This window comes from Rissa tridactyla, chromosome 2 (assembly GCF_028500815.1).
Source record: "Rissa tridactyla isolate bRisTri1 chromosome 2, bRisTri1.patW.cur.20221130, whole genome shotgun sequence".
Lineage (NCBI taxonomy): Eukaryota > Metazoa > Chordata > Aves > Charadriiformes > Laridae > Rissa > Rissa tridactyla.
The window spans coordinates 146,537,983-146,557,574 of NC_071467.1; the positions used below are offsets into that span (position 1 = coordinate 146,537,983).

At 37.5% G+C, this 19,592-nt stretch overlaps 1 protein-coding gene across 1 annotated transcript in view; it reads left to right on the plus strand.

Moving 5' to 3' along the window:
* MALRD1 (MAM and LDL receptor class A domain containing 1) overlaps positions 1–19,209 on the plus strand; it is a 273,631-nt gene extending 254,422 nt beyond the window's left edge. Inside the window, exons 37-41 of the mRNA XM_054190597.1 lie at positions 6,312–6,388; positions 6,479–6,569; positions 16,755–16,830; positions 18,295–18,351; positions 19,078–19,209. Of these exons, the coding sequence (XP_054046572.1) occupies positions 6,312–6,388; positions 6,479–6,569; positions 16,755–16,830; positions 18,295–18,351; positions 19,078–19,200 (424 nt within the window). The 3' untranslated portion in view covers positions 19,201–19,209. The remainder of the gene's footprint in view (positions 1–6,311; positions 6,389–6,478; positions 6,570–16,754; positions 16,831–18,294; positions 18,352–19,077) is intronic.
* The last annotated feature ends 383 nt before the right edge of the window (positions 19,210–19,592 follow it).

The following is a 19,592-nucleotide window of genomic DNA, read 5'->3' on the forward strand; positions in this document are numbered from 1 at the left end:
ACTTACCATTTGTTAATTGTTTACTGTCAGTAACTGAGTGAGCTATGTTATGGACATTTGCAGACAAAAATAGAAATTAGTGCTGTTTTTACATTAATCACATGCTGAGTGTACCTCACTCCCATCTACTTCTGAAATTTCTGTGGGCAGAAGCTACTTTTGTCACTGTTGTTTGTCTAGTGGCTATTTTTTCGGTATTGTCTCCATTACTTGTTGATCAATTCCTTCCACGCATCTGTGTAGATTCAAATAAATAAGTGAAAATAAAAATTCTGTAGGCATTTCCATGATCACAAAAGTTGATTAGCATTTCAGAACATTTTCTTAACGTTCAATCTGGTTTTTAATGCAAATCTTTTATAATATAAAAAAGATTGGCACTTAAATTATTAAATCTGAAGAAGTGCAGAGGAGATGCTGAATGGGTATTTAGTATTTAATGCTCTGAATGCCCCAGATTTACATCACGTATGATTTAATATTTTTTTTAACCTTTTATCAGGTTCACCATAAAACATGAGGGCTCTTGAGAAAAGTGAAACCAATATATTGGCAAAAGTGAACAACTTTCAAAAATGAAAATGCAGAACACTGCTTTGTACTGAACAACCTTAGTCATTAGGAAACATTAGTAACTACTGCTGTTGGGGGGAACAAAGTAAAAAAAGGAAAGAAAAGAAACCCAAGCCCAACAGATTTCTGCATTCAACTTTCCACATGCATCAAAGTCTTCCTTGAAAACACAGCTTGTTGGGACATTTTCTTTCCAAGTTAATGAGGAGCTATGTTCATGCTTGTTCTTGGAGGTCATGGACTTGGTTCCCTACTGCAAAGCTCTTCTCTTGTCATTTGCCCCAACCCAAGAGCCACATGTAATACTGATGCATTAGTCCGACAGAGTTCATCTGTCTCAGAGTGGAGAAAATAATTGCCCAAGTAAGGAATCAGATGCCAGGAGGAAAATGAGCAATCAAGTACACATCTGTATTTATTTTGAGTTTTGCATATGCTACCTTTAATACAGCACAAAGTTTGATATTCTGAAATGCAGCAGTGTATCAACCAGACATGTCCTTGTAAATTAAATCTGCCCTGAATGAATGTCAAAAGCAACAGATATTTTGTCTGGCTTTTATTTTTCGTTCTGAGTGAAATGAGCCATAACGCCAGGCACAGGATGCAGCAACACAGGCAATGCTAAGTTCATTCCTCTGCATTACCAATATCTATATTAGGAAATAATGAGTTGGAAATCCTAGAAGCAAATTTGGAGGTTTAACGTTCTCTCCTCCAGGGTGACTCTCCCATAAGAACTTGCTAATAGCAGAAGACATTTTGTCAGGCAGGATAGATTAGGATGTGATGACTGGGATAGAAGTATTCAAGCGCTATTTCGTCTGTCTCTCTCTCTTGCTCCTCCTGTTTCAACTATGAGGAGCTTCCTATCTGAATGGATTGCAATGGCTATCTCTGTATTTCAGATAAGCTTAAGACTCATGTAAAATGTGCTGCTGCTAATTAGTCAAGATGTAATTAGTCCAAGGAAATTAATTGTACATAAATAATGTGGAATTTCAGCTTCATGGCTCAAGAGATAAATTCAGAGCCTTTTCAGAGTTGTCTGTCTTAAAAATAAAATAGCAGAAAAGGATTATTAAGGAAGCTCTTCAAAATTCCCATTACCCTACTAATGAAGATTTAACACATTGCCCAGAAGACATGGTTGATCTGCACTCCGTAAGGTCCTTCCACCACATCAGCATTTGCGTATCCCCAGCTGCTCTCATCAGAGAGGAAGCTAATAGTGACTTTGAGGAAGCAAGTTATCCGCCTCCCAACTGAAAGTAAAGCCCTGTAAGTACCATCCGTGCACAGCAGTGGGTAGGTAATTAAGAGAGTTCTCCTTCATTAACTGGACTTCAAGTGAGCCATCTCCTGGGTGCGTACCACAGGCTGCTCTGACCTACCTGGAGCTGTTAGAGTAATTAAAGTTCACTTCAGGTTTGCATGTGTCAAGGACTGCACAGTAGAAAGGTGAAGTTTGACTTCATTTTCTATAAAGCTGCCTGATATTATTACTGTTACTCAATGATACAGATTTCAAGTAACAGCCAAAGGCCCAGTTCTGGGGGTCGAGACTCTATAATTGTGATTGCAAAAGCACAGGAATATGTATTCTGTGCCCTCAGGACAAACACCTAAGGAAATCTCTTCCATGTCCTCAAAAACACTATGAACTAATACTGCGCTTGGCTTGGATTTTGCTTTTTGCACCTTTTTTTCCTGATAGTTTTTTTTTTTATTCCTTGATGAGAAGGGGGAGGCTTCCGTTCTTTTACCAACCACCCAGACCTACATGCATCGGACAGAAAGTAAAGTCTACAGGAAATGTCACTAGATGAGAATAACACCATTTCAACAGCTACCTCACACAGTTGCAAAGGACAGCACAGGCAGAAGGCTGCAGAGTCAGACTCAGAGAAGTGGGTACATCTGTCTCATTCCTTCAGAACAATGGGTTCTGTGGTTTGTTGTATAAGTTTTGCTTAGCTTCCAAAATAGTTTGATTGGTTGGTTATGGCCTGCAATGGTTTCTGGATTTTGTTTAATATAAAATGATATGTAGTGGTATAGCATTTTCAGCCCTGTAAAATAATCTCAATCTTCTGCATTTCTTATCATAACCTCCTACTATCCTATAGAAGACGAAGCCCAAAATATTTATTTGTTTCGAAAATATCCCTCAGCTTTTCAATGAAGTGAAATAACTGGAGTAACTTCTTTAGAATTATTTATATTTTATTTTAAATTTATGGTCTAGAACTGTTATCTTCTCTAATCTGAGTTATTGGCAGATATTGGTGCCATTAAAAATATCATTTTATTCTCCCCCCTCAAGTTAGACAGTGTTTTCTCCACCACAGCTATCACTGTAGTCAGATGGAGTTTCTACAGAGCACAGATATAAAAGGATCAAAATCTTGTACGACATCTATAAAACAAGATTGTTTTGGATATTTAAGACAAGTTCCCCTCTGTTCTGTGCACAGAGATGCTTGGCCTCAGTAAAAGCCAGAGGCAGTGCTTGTATCAGCTGAGAGCCAAAGATATTAATGAACAATTTCCCCGTGTTTTTCTTGTAGCATCACTGAAAGTTACAGGCTTCTCAGCTAACTGTAGCTCTTATTTTCTCTTCGGTTGTTTGGTTTTTGTTTGTTTGTTTTGTTTTATGGGTTTTTTCCTTGACAAGATGGCATTTTGTAAGTAAGGAACAGCCAAACTTTAGGAAGAGTTGAATGAATCTCCAAATTATAACCCAGATTTCTCTGATAGTCTTATATCTCACCTCAGTGGCAGGGATGATTGCTAAATTCCCCTGCCAAAAATAAAAATGAACAAATAAATAAATGTGTGAAGATACAAATGGGAGTTCTTAACCAACTGATACGCTCTTCAAGTTTTTTGTTGTTTAGCACTGCTTTTCCATCCTGGTCTTTCAGGATGACCTATGTTGTTTTTACTGTCTCTATTTTTTTTGCCTTGACTCCTCCTTCTCCCTATAAACAGTCCCCATGCTTTATTCTTTACAATATTTTTCCCACGTATTTGGTTTTGAATTTGTCCTAGAGCACTTGCCAAGTTTCAGAGATACTATCTCTGCTCCACCTTAACCCGTTTTTACCCAATTTTTTTTATAAGCAATTGCAGTATTATAAGGTGACACTTTTGGTAACAACCTAGTTATGTAACTAGGTTGTGGTAGTGATTTTCCAAAAGTGGAAAATCACTTCACTAGCCAAAATTACACATGTTGACAGTCTGACGTCAGATTCCTAAGTGGTATGTGTCATATAACGTAAAACAATACTGTTGGGATTCAGAGATTTGAAGGGGAATAAATGGCCAACCTAAGGTAGGTAGTGGTTGATTATAAAACCTGTATGAATGTATAGGAAGATAAACTAGGTATTTATATGACTAAAAGGTACTTAACTTTTTTTATTCAGAATTCAAACACAGATAGCATGAGTATGTGGAAATAGTTCATCGATAAATGGAAACATAGCATATGAAAATATATTTAGTTACTACTGGGTAGTAGGATTTTCCCATACTCTTACCAGGACACACACCTGCTTTATAAGAACTACCTCTTCGCAGCTCTGAGGTGAGCCGTGCCCCGGTGGCTCCAGAGCAGCAGATGGCCCCTCTCCTGCCTTGTCTGTGCAGTGCTTGTGCACAGCTGCAAATCTGGTTTCTCATTCTTTCTTTTACAGTCAAATAAGTTCTGCAGTGACAAGAATGAGGGCAATTTTGGTCAAAAGCATATCTAGCTCAACAGAAAATCTGGCAAGTGGGGAGAAAGGAAATTATACAATCGAGAGCAATCAGACAATGATTTTGATGGGTGATTACCATCAGATTGCAATGTTTCTACATGGATCCGCAGGGCTTGGTATGAGCCCAACTGCAATTTGACATTCCTATAAAATCATCAGTCCACATAAAAGAACAGCTTATGAATGACATGACTTTTTGTAGTATGCTGAAGAAGAAGGACTGGAGGGACCAGGTATTTTCAGTCACTGAATTCACTGGGTCTCCAGCTCAGCCACAGGTGTCAGCCAAAATTATGCCACGTTTTCTTTAAAATGAGAATATCAGAATATGCTACTGGCTCCAGTCTCTAAAGCTGAGATTCATTAGTATATCAATTACTAACCTTGAACAAGGTAACCCTTTAACCAGAGAAAACTCAGGTCTGTGGGGTGAGATGGATTAAATAAATCGCTCTCTGCCCGCTATGTCTGAAAAGGGCTGGTACTTTCCTCCCAGCATGTTCTCTGCCTGCTCTTTTTCAATGGTCCCCAGAGTTGCAACAAATCTCGCATCAGCCTCTTTTGGTCTTTAGTGAAGTCATCTTCCTCCTGTCATGTCTGAGATTGGGATATAGATCTGCTTTCCGACATGCCCTGATCCTTTCAGGATTCTCCTAAATTTCACTGAGACTGCAGACAGAGGCTTGCTGCTCCTATCATCCTACCCTTCCTCTCCCTACATCCACCACACTCATTTTCTGGGAAAATGAAATACTCCTCTCCCTCCGGAGTGCCTCAGTTAACTCAGTGTGCAACTACTAGGATAAGGCACGTAGGCAACACCATGTGCTAAAGCATGACAACCAACACGAAGCTCTCTCACACATGTTCAAATAATATAGCCTTAATATAAAGATTTAATTGCGGATATGTGAGATCTCATATTATACAATTAAGGGCAGGAGAGGAAACCACAATTACAAAATAGATATTACTTTATAAAAAATTGGAATATGAAAAAAATGTTGGTGTTGCAGCAAAAAGCAATTCAATATACAGCCCTCCCCCCACACACAATAGTTTGTGAAACTCTAAAGAGAGAAATTATGAGAGGTGAAACTAATTTCCTATTCATGCGACATTAGTAGGACTGAAACTGGATTACTACCATCACTTCTTTCCGATGCTTCTCTTTAAAAGAAAAGTTGAAAATTTGTGAAGCTCATAAACCACCAGCCGTGCAGATAATTGAAAAGTTGGGAGAAGTCATTCCGGTGTGACACTCAGGGTTGGGTTCAACTCATCAAGTGGGGCGCCTGAAATTCAGGTGTCAACACATAGCTATGCCTCTATCAGTCCTTTACAATAGTCATTGTTTAGGGTTTCTAAATGTAAAACACCCAAGCTTGTGTCAGATTGTTTGTATTTTGCTTCCTTCATACCAAGACTGGATTTGAACCAAATGGCAAATTTAGAATAATTTGACATGGCTGCAGTTGTTAGCTCAAATGTAGTGCTTTGGTTTTGAAGAAGCATTTGTTGAAGGGGTATCATTTTTAAAAGAAAATAGAAAAACAAGAGAGAGGCAGATTAGGTGGGGAGAGAAGAATATCTTTCTTAATTCTAATTATGTATCTTTCTCCACGTTAGGGTCCCAGATCCTCAGTTCAGAAATGTATTTAATCCTCACATGGGGGATAACAGGGAAATTATTCAAATTTATTTTGCTGTGAGAGAACAACATGAAGGCAACGTGGACAAGGCAGCCAATTCTAATCTTTGAACTTTTTTTTCTTTTTTTTTTGGTTAGGGGTTTTTTTTGTGGGTATTTCTCATTTACATTTCATTCTACTTTGATGCTGATCTTTGTGATTCCTGGGTGAGCTTTAGTCACTGGCAAAAGTGCTCAGAAGGATCTGCATTTCTTGTGTGCTTGTCACTGTTTATGACCCTTGCTTCTCTCTTTTTCAAAAATTGTTGTTTTATTCACAGATGTGGAAAAGAATGGAAAGGAAACCGTTGCCATATAAGTGCTAAGCCTCTTCAGCCTCCAAGGCTCCTTCAAAATGGTGGGTCTGTAAAAAGAAAGAAATATCTTTCAATTCATTCTTTGAGTGTTTCCTTTTACTTATTTCTGTCTGATTGCTCTGATTTTGCAGATATTTGGATTGGGTTGGGCATCGGTTTCTTGCTGATTAAGATTACAGCTGCTGCCTTGTATTTCCTTTCGAAGAAGAAAGTGCCAGAAGCGTAAGTGAAACTTTTATTTTGTGTGAAGCAGACACGAATGTGGCACAAAGCAATGGCTAACTGCCCAGTCTCTTTGGTTTCAACTTTTAAATCACCCCACAGAGTTTGCCTTCATATGCAACTCTAAGCATAAAACCTAGCTTTGCAACAAAAGCTGACCTTGCTGGACCCCAGTCCGGAAACAATGAGTTACAGCTTGACTGCTTAAAATGTTGTGAATGCAACATTGGATGATTATTCCTAAATTATAAAATTCACCATTTATCCTTAACAGCAGTAGCCCTGATTTTTTTACATGAGAGTGAAATGTGAAAAATAGAAGGTATTTATATTTTCTTGAAACCTCCGAGGCCAATTTAGTTTCTTAGAGGCAGATTCAAAGCTATTCCTGAAGCTACTGTGTACCACATGCACCTGGGGGGACATTTTTGCCCTAACTATTTCAATATTTACACACATATAACTTTCCCTGTGATAACTGGATGGAACAAAAGCGGGGGGGAGGTCTGTTTTAAAATATTAAGGGTTTTCATAAAAAAAGCTTTAATAGACTGGAAAAAATGCAAGCTATGGGATTGCAGAATTACACAACCTTTTTACAACTCATAGGGTTTGCCCCCTGTCCTTTAGTTATTGCAGACATGCTCACGATCTGACTTTCTGTTTTAATGTTTTATCAGTCGTCTTAATCAGTGGTTCTTTAGACGTGTCTCACCTATGTCACCTTATCTGTTCCTTCTACCCACTTCCCCCACTACTTCGTCTCACACCCACTATCCAATACTGCCATCTTGCACTAGGATCACCCCAGTACAGACCTCTTGGCTTGCGGTACAAGGACCTGTGGTGAAAGAGCGCTCTAGATGGTGGGTTTTTTATTTTTCAAAATCTGTATTTCTTCCATCCAGTACTATGCTTGCTATTAGTACTGTGCAGATAGCAACTAAATAATCTTCTGACATGCTACAGCATGCAGTGCATTCTCAGTAAAGGAAAAAAAAATCAGCAAAATTGGTGTTGCTTTATTTCAAAATTTATTTCAAGTGTTTTGAATAACAGTGCTAGTAGTACTAGAGATGTCTCTCCATCCAGTTATTAGATTTCAGAGTTTTTTAAGATACGCCTTAGACTGACAGTTCATTATTTCACAGATATATTTCCTAGCCCATCTTGTCATCCCTCTGATAATCTCTGCTTTCTCTCTCCTCCTGAATTTAAGATAAAAAAAAATAAAATTGCTGTTTCTTATTTCCCTCTAACACTCGTATTTCTTCTCTGTCCATTTTGACTTATTCTGCTAGATCCTTCTCTGTCAGGAAGTACCTACCACTGTCCCTTCCTCCCTTCCAGCAATTCGTGTTGTGCATTGCCTTGTCCATTTTCATGTTGTTAGTTTTCCCTCACCCTTCATTTTCTTCTCCAGAATTCATCTTCAAAGCTGTCTCTTTTCCTTTAAACTTGCGCTTTGCTATAGACCTTGCTCTCTTTGGGGATGCTGTTATCTCCCAAACTATCCACTAAACTGTGCAGACATGCACAGTCCTGACGTTATTGCTACTGAGATATCTCCAGACACTGCATGCTACCCCTCACAGGTAGAGCTGTCTATGGCCACAGAAGAAAAATGTTGAAACAGGAACATTTAGTGGTTGTGCTACTGTTAATTGAGTGCGTAGCTTCACCTACTTTCTTTATGTCCGCTTCCTCTTCTGTGAAGTGGAAATAATAGCATTTCCTTATCTTACTTCACAGGGGCTTTAACTTAATTCATTCACATTTATACGACCTGCTAAGGTACACATATGGAAAGGAACCTCAGAAGTGAAAGATTAGTTATATTCTAAGAGCTGCTTGATTATTTTTTTTTGTAATTTCAGTTAAATTTTTGCAAAACCAAAAGTCTAATGCTTTTCTCGAAACATTTTTGATGGTGTTTTAATCAGAAATTATTGGTTTTTCTTACGCTAATTCTCCTGCGCTAAACTCTCTAAACACTCCTTTTTACCTTTTTCTTTCATAAATGGCTGCTTAAGGGTTACTGCACTGCTACCCACTTCTCTTCTACCCACATATCTGTATTCAAGGAATATTTTTTCCTTTCTGTAATTATACATGCTAAAAAAAATAGAGTCTTTTCTTGTGCATGAAAAGGTACCTCGTTGCAATATGATGCCAAACACTTAAGTGTTGTATTAGGTACATAATAAAACAGGGATGAACGAGGATCTTCTTACTATGGCACTAAGAAAATACTACAGCCCTGACATGAAGAAAATCAGAGCTGTGGAACAGAGAGTTAGATAGTTTACACAGCAAAGCTCATTCTGGTCTTGATTGTTTCCACTGGAGCTGCCAAAAGGATGATTTATGATGATGGAAATTTTTGTGGTTCCAAGTTTCGGCTATTAGGAACTGACTAAGATTGTCATATCACTTTGCCCATGGTACAGCACAAAAGTTTTTGTTTTCATTTTTTTTAACCACAGTTGACTTAACATGTAAGTTAAAATGCATTTTATAGGCATCTTATCAAGAAATAATCTAGCTAATAAATGGCAATTTAATTGAAATTGTGAAATTGTGAAAACAACGAAATCTGAAACTTTGAATTTGAGAAGATAAGCTCATCCAGGTAGTTTGTCTCTCCCTTTTCAACTACCTAGTGCCTAGCAGGATTTGATATACAAAAATCACAGCTGGAAACTTAGTAGTAAAGTAAGGCAAGTTATTCCTTAATTGCTTAATAAGTAATCAGAAGTGACTAGTCAAAATGCAGACAATGTTATCATACTGAAGTTTGGATCTTTAAGATAAGGCTTTAGAATAAGAAGTGACTTGTGTTTGCATAAGTTGTAAAATGTACAATGTGACAGCACCACACAGAGGCATGAGATTTTACTCCTGTTTTTTTTAAGAGGATTTGATGAACTGGAGGAATTTAACTGTGCACCTGAATTATACTTTCCTACAATTCATTTTCACTTCAAAGGCTTGTGTCCATTTTTAGCTTTCCTGGGTCATGTGGTTTTCTTAAAGTCACGAGGCAATAGAAGCACTCTAGAAGTGCCTGCTTGGCTATTCTTTCACAGGGAAGCTTTCACACACTTGAGCCTGTATTTACTACCTTTTGATAAGTTCTCTTGCTGGCTATTTTTTAATAATTTCTATTAGTGTCTCCTTTTTCATTACTGGTATAGAACCACACATGTAGGCATTGGCAGATGGTCCTCCAGAGGTACATTAACAGTTGTAGGTGCTAGCTCCCAGGACATTTTCAAATGGAGTGCAGGTCCATCTATGCCTCAATGGAAATAGCACAGGAATGTGTACAAGAGCTGGAGGAGAAGTTTGAGAGTCCAACAGAACTAATCTTTTCACCAGAAAACCAGGTAGCAAGCAGTAGGGGTAGGCTGATGACCCCTTAGACAATCACTGGCAACGAAGTTGTCACTACGAGTGGGGAGAATCCGAGAGTTACATTGGTCCCCCTTTTTCTTCACTGGAAAGATTGATAGTGCCTTAATCCCTCCTTTCAACCCAGAAAGAATGCCCTGCTTCCCCTTTGCTCTCTCCTTCTTCTTCTTCTTCTTCCTTAGCAAGAATTTAATCTCTCATCCGCAGGCTTTAAACCCTTCAGTGCCTGAGTGGAAGTTACTGGAAGTCATCATGTAAGTTTATTTCCTAATAGACAAAAGCAGCCCACCACATGGCTTGGCAGCAATGTACTTAATTACCACCATGGCATTCAGATATGCAAGCTACTTCCCAGCTCCCAGCTGGGGATATGTGAAACTTTTGTACAGAAACACCAAATCAGAGGAATCTTATGGGTTTCTCACATTCCTGTTCATGCTCCAGAGATGACGTTTTCTAGTCCAGAAGGGAAAGCTGCCAGTTACTCCACCCCTTCAGTGACATCTGCCCTTATTGACCAAATAGAAGCAAAGCTTCATTTTAGCTTCCATTTTATTGCAGCTGCCTTCTCATGCTTCATTTTACTTTAAAAAGTGAGAATCAAACACTTTCCATGCAGCTAAGCTATGCTTCTTTGCTGTTGCCTCCAAAGCAGTCAATGTCCCTGGACCCTTTCATCTTGTTTCTTTCCTATTCTTGATCTGCACCATCAGCTGCGATGATAATGTACCACAGCTGTCACCAATCCTGTCAGTCATAATAAACACCAAACATTAGATTTTCCAAAGCCTATCAATAATGTATCTTGCCACACAGGCAACAGAGTGAAAAACTGAGGTGCTCTGAAAAAATATTTTAAAATGATAGAAAATTGTGGGAAAACAGGACCAACACAGGCCATTTTTCATCCTGCCGCAGGACAGACTCAATTGTATCACTTCTGGGTTTGCACTTAAATACCTCTAGCTGCATTAATTTGATGACATCCTCTGTCAATCTTGGTACCCTAGGTAGAAAGAAAGTTTGCTGTTAGAAAGTTGTTTTCTAACTGCTAATATATCTGTTTGCAATTTAAGTTCATTCCTATTCACCATGGACAAGAATAGATCATTCCATTCCCCCTTGCAAAAGGCTTTTATGTACTTGAAGGCAGTTGTCATGCCTCCTTACAGGCTGCTTTCTTTAGGCTAAACAAGCTCAGTGGTGTTTCTTTCAGCCTTTCTTCATGGTTAAGGTTTTCTTACAATTATGATGATTCCCAGTGGCTGTTGCCAGGACTTTCTCCAATTAGACCATACCCTTCTGGAGGTCTGATGTTGGGGAATAGAAAGCGTATTCCAGGCGAGGCTCTCCAAGTTGATCTGAAGGACTGCCAGAGGTTGTTGTTGGCTATGCCTCTGTTCCTGTATCCCAAAGTGATAAACAGAATGACAATAGAATGACAGTTATTGAAGTGTTTTCAGCTTGTGAACTGGAATGGCGACAGATACTGTTCTTGTGGAATGAGAGAAAAATGTGCAGTTTTATGAGAAAAAGAAAAACAAAACTAGGAAGCAGCAGCCATAACTGTTGTTTGGGAGTTCTTTTATTAGTCTAATCCTGATATCCAAACCCATTCCTTCTTCTGTGGAATATTTTTTTTCTGAAGGATAAAACCCAATGCTACAGTCAGAAGTCTTCAGTTTTTCTGAAATGTACATCTCACAACCACCACACATAGGAAAGGTTGCAAAGAAACAAGAGGTGACATGCTGAAAGAGCGGAACAAATCTCTCGGTCCATACCCTTCAAGATCCAAGATGGAAGATGCAAAGGATTAATTTTTAGGGAAAAAAAACAACATTAAGTTTCCTAAAGTGACTCAAAAGGTACAAAGTGCAGATGTAGGAAGCCCAGACAGCATATTAACAGCCCAATTAAGCATCCAGGTGACTTGTAGATGATTCTAAATGCAGCTTCTGGTAGTCTGCCCTCCTTGCATCACGCCTCCCATTTCTTTTGTGGGATGTACAAAATATAGCCTACTTCTGCAAACCTAAATTTAGTTCAAAAGGTTTTATAAATGCTTTGTAAATTGATGTCTTGAGTTATAGATTTTGTTTAGAACAGAAGCTTTAGAACATCTATAAAGAATTCTTTTAAGGGATTATTTTAATTACTAGCTTAATTGTAATTGAATCTTTGGCCCACTAGGATTTTGTCACTGTTGTTATGGACCTGATGATAAACATTCTTCTAGTACAGTATTTCCTACAAATTTGTGTGCTGTCAAAAAGAAATATTTGATTTTTCATTGAAAGGTACATTGAAAAGTAGAAAATTCTGAGCTGTTGCATCCAAATAAATGAAATCTAGATACTTTAATTTTCCACTAAAAAGCACGATTTTACTCAGCAGTCCCTTTATACACTTGCAGGTATTCTGTGTCACGTTCAACTTTCTCCCATCCCGGTGAAGTTGTAGTGGAGAAACCTATGACAAGGCAGTAGTTTTTGCTACTAAAGAATGCAGATGAGTTTAGCAAAGCTATGACCCATGTGAATTCATCCCAAGATAATTAATTCTCTCCTTTCCTGCTGTGGTATTTCTGGTTCTGTTAGAAAACCCAGTTCTCTCTGAGCTGCCCTACCCACATGCTTGAGTCTAGTTTTTTCTTTTTCTTCTTCTTTTTCTTTTTCTTTTTCTTTTTCTTTTTCTTTTTCTTTTTCTTTTTCTTTTTCTTTTTCTTTTTCTTTTTCTTTTTCTTTTTCTTTTTCTTTTTCTTTTTCTTTTTCTTTTTCTTTTTCTTTTTCTTTCTTTTTCTTTTTCTTTTTCTTTTTTTCCTAAACTATCCTATGCTTGGCGTTTTTAACCCTAATTATTCCCTGCTTGGTACAGTTTTCTGAACTTGGCATTTATGGGTTCTCTTCATAAATGGGATATATAAACACTTCACATTGATTAATTATTCTGGACTGTAATTTCTGTGAGTCATGAGTTACCCTTGCTCTTACCGTACAGAGGTAACACATACATAACTTTCTTCACATCATGAGACCTTGTGGCAGGCATATTGCTCTTGACTCTAGCAATAAGCTATCATTTTCTATCAGGGCAATGTTTCACTTTTGTCAAGTAACAGCAAGCACTGCAAGAATGAGCTTAACTCAAGTCACTGCAGTACATTTAGTTAAACTGCCTGATCAAGCAGTTTAAAATTAGGGTATAAACTGATGACCAGATGGCAACACTCATCCCACTGACTAATACTGCACTTTTATGTTTTCCTTAGCAGTATCTATTTGGTGACAGAGTACTAGAGTTGGCATACCGTTGCTTTGGTCTAGTAAGGAAAGCTTCATATTCGTAATTAACTAAAGATCTAATGTGTTGAGTTTACTTCTAGGGATTTATGCACAACATGTAAAGTAATGTGAATATGTCATCTCAGTTCCCAAGCACAGACTTCTTTAGGCAGTTACTGCCTCATCCAGCTGATGGATTATAGCACTAGTGTAAACATATGATTAAATTTTCTCTTGTATATTTTTTGAGGTCTTTTAAGTCATTCAAAAATATTTCAGAAATTGTTAAGGATAATTATTGGTATCCCTTAGAAAGAATTGTTTGCTACATTCACAACCAGGGTATAACCATACATGTGTTTGTATAAATACATTCTTACACAGGATATATAGAGTCATCGAATAATAGAATCTTCACGGTTGGAAAGGACCTTTGAGATCATCGAGTCCAACCATACACACACACACACAAAAAAAAAAACCAAACCAAAAAACAACAACCTACAATCTCTGCCCTTCAGAGCATGCCCTGAAGTGCCACATCTAGACGTTTCTTAGATAAGTCCTGGGATGGTGACAACCACCTCCCTGGGCAGGCTGTTCCAGTGCCTGACCACTCTTTCAGTAAAGTAATTCTTCCTAATATCTAATCTAAACCTCCCCTGCCGCAACTTCAGACCATTTCCTCTGGTCCTGTCATTATTCACCTGGGAGAAGAGGCCAGCACCCACCTCTCTACAACATCCTTTCAGGTAGTTGTAGAGGGCAATAAGGTCTCCCCTCAGCCTCCTCTTCTCCAATATATGCATATATATACTCCATATATATGCATCTATGTGCATCTATGTGTAACATATATGTTGCATGTGAGGTAATATATGCAAGGAGACTTCCAAAGCCCCACTTTGGCAAAAAGGTTCCTAAGAACAGGACAGAACTTCAGAAAGACTTTTCTTCACTTAAATCTGGGGTGCATAAATTCAAACCGTGCCCAAATTTTGGGCCACAAAATTCACATAGTCCCTAAGATTAGGTGCCCAACTACATAAGCTCTGTCATAATTCAGACCTAGAGTGGAGGGGCACTTGAAATCTGATGGTCAACCTGAGCAAAACTCAAATTTCATGCTTGAGAAAACTTCACACACATAGACAGGACCAATTTCAGCACTAAACATGGCAACCACAGACACGCTATTGAAGAACTCAGCCATCGCTCTTTTTGGTGCCCACAGTTTGGCGCAGTATCCTGCCAGTTAGTTATCCTCCTTGCAGAGGAAGCTGGAGATCTGTGTTCAGTGTCCTTCCTGCCCGCAGGACAGACCTGTGTACTCAGCATATTCTTCCCCATAAATACGCAATATATATGTCTTACACAAATTTCTTGAGTTCAATGGGGGAGTAGGGGATGAAAGAGTCAGACCCATCCCTTATAATTTCCTATTGGCACATTAAAGGTGGTTCCCACTGTGAATTGTGTGACTTGCATTGCCTTTTAGAAGTGTCTCCACTGACTGTAAGCAGAATTGATGTGCTTAATTCCATGTCATGCTGTTAGGCCATACAGTTGGTTTGTGATGTCTAAATGAGACACCAAAATTAAGGCACGCAGATCTGGCCCTTTGGGCACTAGTTTAGAAGCAGAGCCAAGTTCCTTGAAAACTTCTTATCTGAGTTTTCTTCTGGCCTCGGGCTTTGTTAACCATGATGTGAATTTAGAGTAAAAAATCAATCCTGTGTACATTTTGTGGACTTTATTCAGGAGGATTAGTATGCAAATATACACTTAGCAGGCATACAAATAACCTAATATATTATAGCTTCACTAAACTAACTAAAAGCATCAGAATATCATGATTTATTACAGTTAAGATTAAGATCAAATGAACAAATCAACAGGTTCAAATATTCAGCTCTCCACATTGCTGTGTCAGGTAATCAAACTGAATTATGAGACTAGCATTAGGAATAATTACTTTCCGGCAGTCTTGTAAAAGATTTTAAAGAGACATGTCTGCTTTAGTCTAAAACCCAAACTTAGGTTCTTGCACTGATTTAACTCATAAGGTGAAATATTTCTGTAGACTACTTGTGCCTTCTTCCTAAGCATCCATTCTTGTTTTAGTTCTTTGCAAAAGAAATCATGCTGTGTGTCTCTCCGGTGGCTCTCGCTGAGATACAACAGCTTCCCTTCCCAACAGCTCCGTCGGCCACGTCTCCGTGACTGCTCTTGTCCCCTCAGTCCTGCCTGCTACAGGACCGCTGAGCCAGTCTATCAGTTCCAAGGGAGACAATGCTTAAACCGTCTGTAGGAGCAGCTTTGGAATAGAAGCACTTTTTAAGACAAGAAAATTTATCTCTCAATCCTTGAGATTGAGTATTAGCTTTAGGGAACTTTTTATTTTAGAATACTGTACAAACACAGCTTTCTATGTAGACAAAAGTATGTATATGTTCTTATTCATAAAAGCATTAGTGAAAAAAGACCAAGTAAATGCATCTCTTCAAAAGCAAAGATTAAAAAAAAAGAAAGTGTGCTCCTGCTTCATTCTTCAGTAATTTTAACTAATGCAGCTGTTTCTTTTTATATGGCATTGGAACAGTTTTGATGATTTCAAGCTTTGTGGAATATTAGCAACCAGTCATCTGTATGGGAAAAAAATGTAGACATAGGCAAAAAGTTCCATTCCCAAATATCCTTTGCTTTTGAAGAATTAATGGGATTAACTGCATAGCTCATAAGTGCTTCCAAAAAAAGGAATACGTGAAGGCCTCTGTCAGGAAACTATATCTTTAAACTTTTAGCTGAGGTAGTGGACATGAGACCCCATAATTAGTACAATTTGTCCTATTCATCTGTTATAAATTGCTTAACGCATTGTGTTCGTTCATGAAACCTTTGCATTCTGATGACTTCAGTGATTCTTTAAATATTTCTGACTTTGTAGCAAAAGGTATGGGGAGCTTCTATATCTGTAAAAATAATTCTGATGATTTGGACCTACAATGCAAGTTATTTCTTAACTCATTGGAAAAAAAAGAGTTCTTATATGAACCAAATAACTAAAGTGTTTGTGAACTAAGAGCCTAAGACTATGTTAATTACTCAATTGTTAGTGTGATAGTAACAAAACACAGAAAGAACATCACATGCCAACACAATATAGAAATGCAACTTTTTAGTTAATATCAAATTTTATCTAATGTATGGCACTGTATCTGCTTTTTATGAATACCAAATAGCTCTATGCATATCCAAAAGCACATATATTTTTAGCAGCAACAAATGAAAAATTATTATTTTAACCTACACATGACTTAAACAGAACATTGGTTTCATTTCATTCTTTTAAGTAGAACTCAGTTGGAAATATATTTAGCCATCTATATTTTTTGACTCAAGCCTTCTCAACCTGAAACTGTTTGGTTCTTTGACAACCTGTGTGATATTGTGGATGGTTTTGTTGTTGTTTGCTTGACTTTTCAAGGAAACTGGAGGAAACCGCTAATGTTTCATTTGCCAACCCATTGTATGAAGACCTTAGTTCATCTGCAAAAGTAAAGGTAAGTAATAACAACCGTTTCTATACATCGAGAAAAATGTAAGGCTGTAGTCCTCAACTAAATTGTCCATTAAAAAAAAAAGATGAAATATTCAGCCAGACTTATAGAAGAAAAAGCTCACTGAGACTTGTCTCCTTTTCTTCTGGAAAAAAAAGCCAAAGCAAACACCCAACAACAAAAAAGCATCGCCAACAACAAAACCACAAAATGCATGATTCAGCACCCAAGTTGCCTTTGCACTCTGACTTAACTTTAATGAAATAGTTTATAAAACTTCTGAATACCTTAAATGTGCATTACTATTCCCATCACTGTAAAATTCACCTTGACATTAAACGAACAGTTGGTCACACATTTCCCTAATACCATTTGTTGATCATAATTAAGAGACTGGTAGAGTAACAAAGAAGTTTGTGAATAAAATATATATTTTATAAAAGTGAATATATTGCAACAGAAGGTTTCAAGGCAAGATCTAATTATCAAATTAAAGTGGTAGCTAAAATTTATGTTTTACATTTAACAAGAGCTATGTGATTGACTTAAAATGCAGCTATCTCTGCTATTTGATTTATCATCAAAAATAATATAGACAAAGGACCTTGGAGCTAAAAGGAGCAAAGAAAATGTTTAAAACATCCTCCCTGCCCTCTTTTTGATGCTAGCCTTATTAGCATTGAAAGAACTAGGCTTGGTTTGAAATAGAAAACAAAACTTCCTTGTCCTTTCCACAGTCAATAATATAAGGTTCCATTGCAGCTTTGAATAGGATTAACTATGACATGCCATTTACTTTCTATAAAAGGTTCCTTACACCTGATTTTAGAGACATTAGATCAAATTAATTCACTTACAGGTTGGGGTTTGTGAGAGCTCCAAGTTGGAAACATTCCCATCACAATCATGTCCAATTTATCAGGACATTTTTATTTCAGTTAAAATAGATTCCTGACAGGCTTCATTTAATAGCAAGTTGGAAAACAGAAGCACAGTGTCAGGAGAGACGTTTTCATAGAAGACAGCCCCAGGCACTGCAATTGAAGTCCAGTGCTGTACCAGATTTTCCTCTATTCTCTTCAAGATCACAAATACATGTTTTCACTAATTCTTCCTTTAAAAGGGGAAACAAGTTATGAGTTTTCTCTGAATCTGATGAGCCTTAAATCTGAATGGTGTATTGCTAGTCAAAAGATATGGTAAAACACGACAACAGCTCTTATCTCCAGCTGAATACCCACAAATTACGCACTTGCGAGTGTCTCTAAGTTTCATAAAGAAAGAACAATTCTCCCCGGACCTTTCTGAACACCCGAAACCATGTGGGCCTAGTGCTGCCTATGATATTGCCTCATAGTTTTGGGTCCACAGAGTGTGTTATTCAGACAGCCACATGGAAGGGTGTTTTCGGAATATTATTTACGGCTCGCTAAATATATTCTGAAGCAGTTTTCTTTCTTTTTATAGTCTCCTGGGTATGCCACCTCACCCGCTGTTCAAATCAGTGTTTCTCCATGGCAAGAGGTATGTAATAACACATTTCTCTTCTAAAGTAGGATATGCATTGAGCTATTCAATAAAATTCATTTGCAGAGGAAAGGGGAAAAAAGTCACTTAAAGTCAATGGTGTATTGCTACTCCTAATGTTAGCACCTCTGGAAATCTGAGAAAGATGACCAGGGTTGTACTGGCTGTCAAGGACTTCGTAATAGCAATTTCATTAATGTTGCTTACCATAGCTACTTGTTACACCATACAGTATTTCAACACTTTCCAGTAAGGCAGATGCTGAAGAAAATATTTAGGACTACAGAAGTCCTTAGCTGAAGAGTTCATATTATCTCTTTTCTCATACATTCCTTATTCAAGAAAATTAGAACTGGTCATCTAAATTACAATGCCATGTACCACAATTAGCGACCCACTGCAATTACACTTCTATGCACAGATTCTCCCAAAATAATGCAATATGTGTGTTAGAGCAAGAGCTCTGGAAACAAGTAAAACAAAGGTAGGAATGGATGCAGAAGAATGTCAAATGGCTTGATCAGGTGTATGTGGTGGAAAACAGTTTTAGTGGAGCTATGATAATTTTTATCAGCTGAAAATCTGGTCTAAAAGGTTTAGAGATTTTATAGTTTTCTTTTACCTTAACATCACATGTTACTTCTGTAATGAATTTATAGCCATTCACATGTCCACTCTAACAAATGAATTGAATGACTTGGTTTGCAAATTTCATTCTTTTAGTATCCGTTTAATGAAGATGTGAATGCTACTTCTTTTCCAAATCCTCTCTATGGTGAAGCATCCGAAGACACGAAGAAATTATGCAGTTCCTTGCAAGCAGATGTAAAACAGGATCAATATTAATTGTAACTCTTTGCCTGAAGATTTGTTCTAAAATCCGAAAGTATGCCACGACATTGTAGCATTTGCAATATGAATGAATAACTCTTCACAGAATAACTCTTTTATTAAAATAATGATGTTCAGAAAATAACTTTGTATTAAAAATGGAATTCATACATAAGTAAAACATATATATAGAATATATATAGTCTTCTAGTCCTCTGTCATTTCTGTTAGTGCAGAAAGAGATTGGTAACTATGCCTATGAGTACATTTTACATTTGTACAGTCCAAATTTCAGTATGTTAATAAAATGTTTAATCAAATCCAGATTCTTGGGGTTTGGGAATCATAATTTTATGTCTATTATTTGAGAAATGATGACTTAAATATTTCTGTAATTTTGTGTTAGA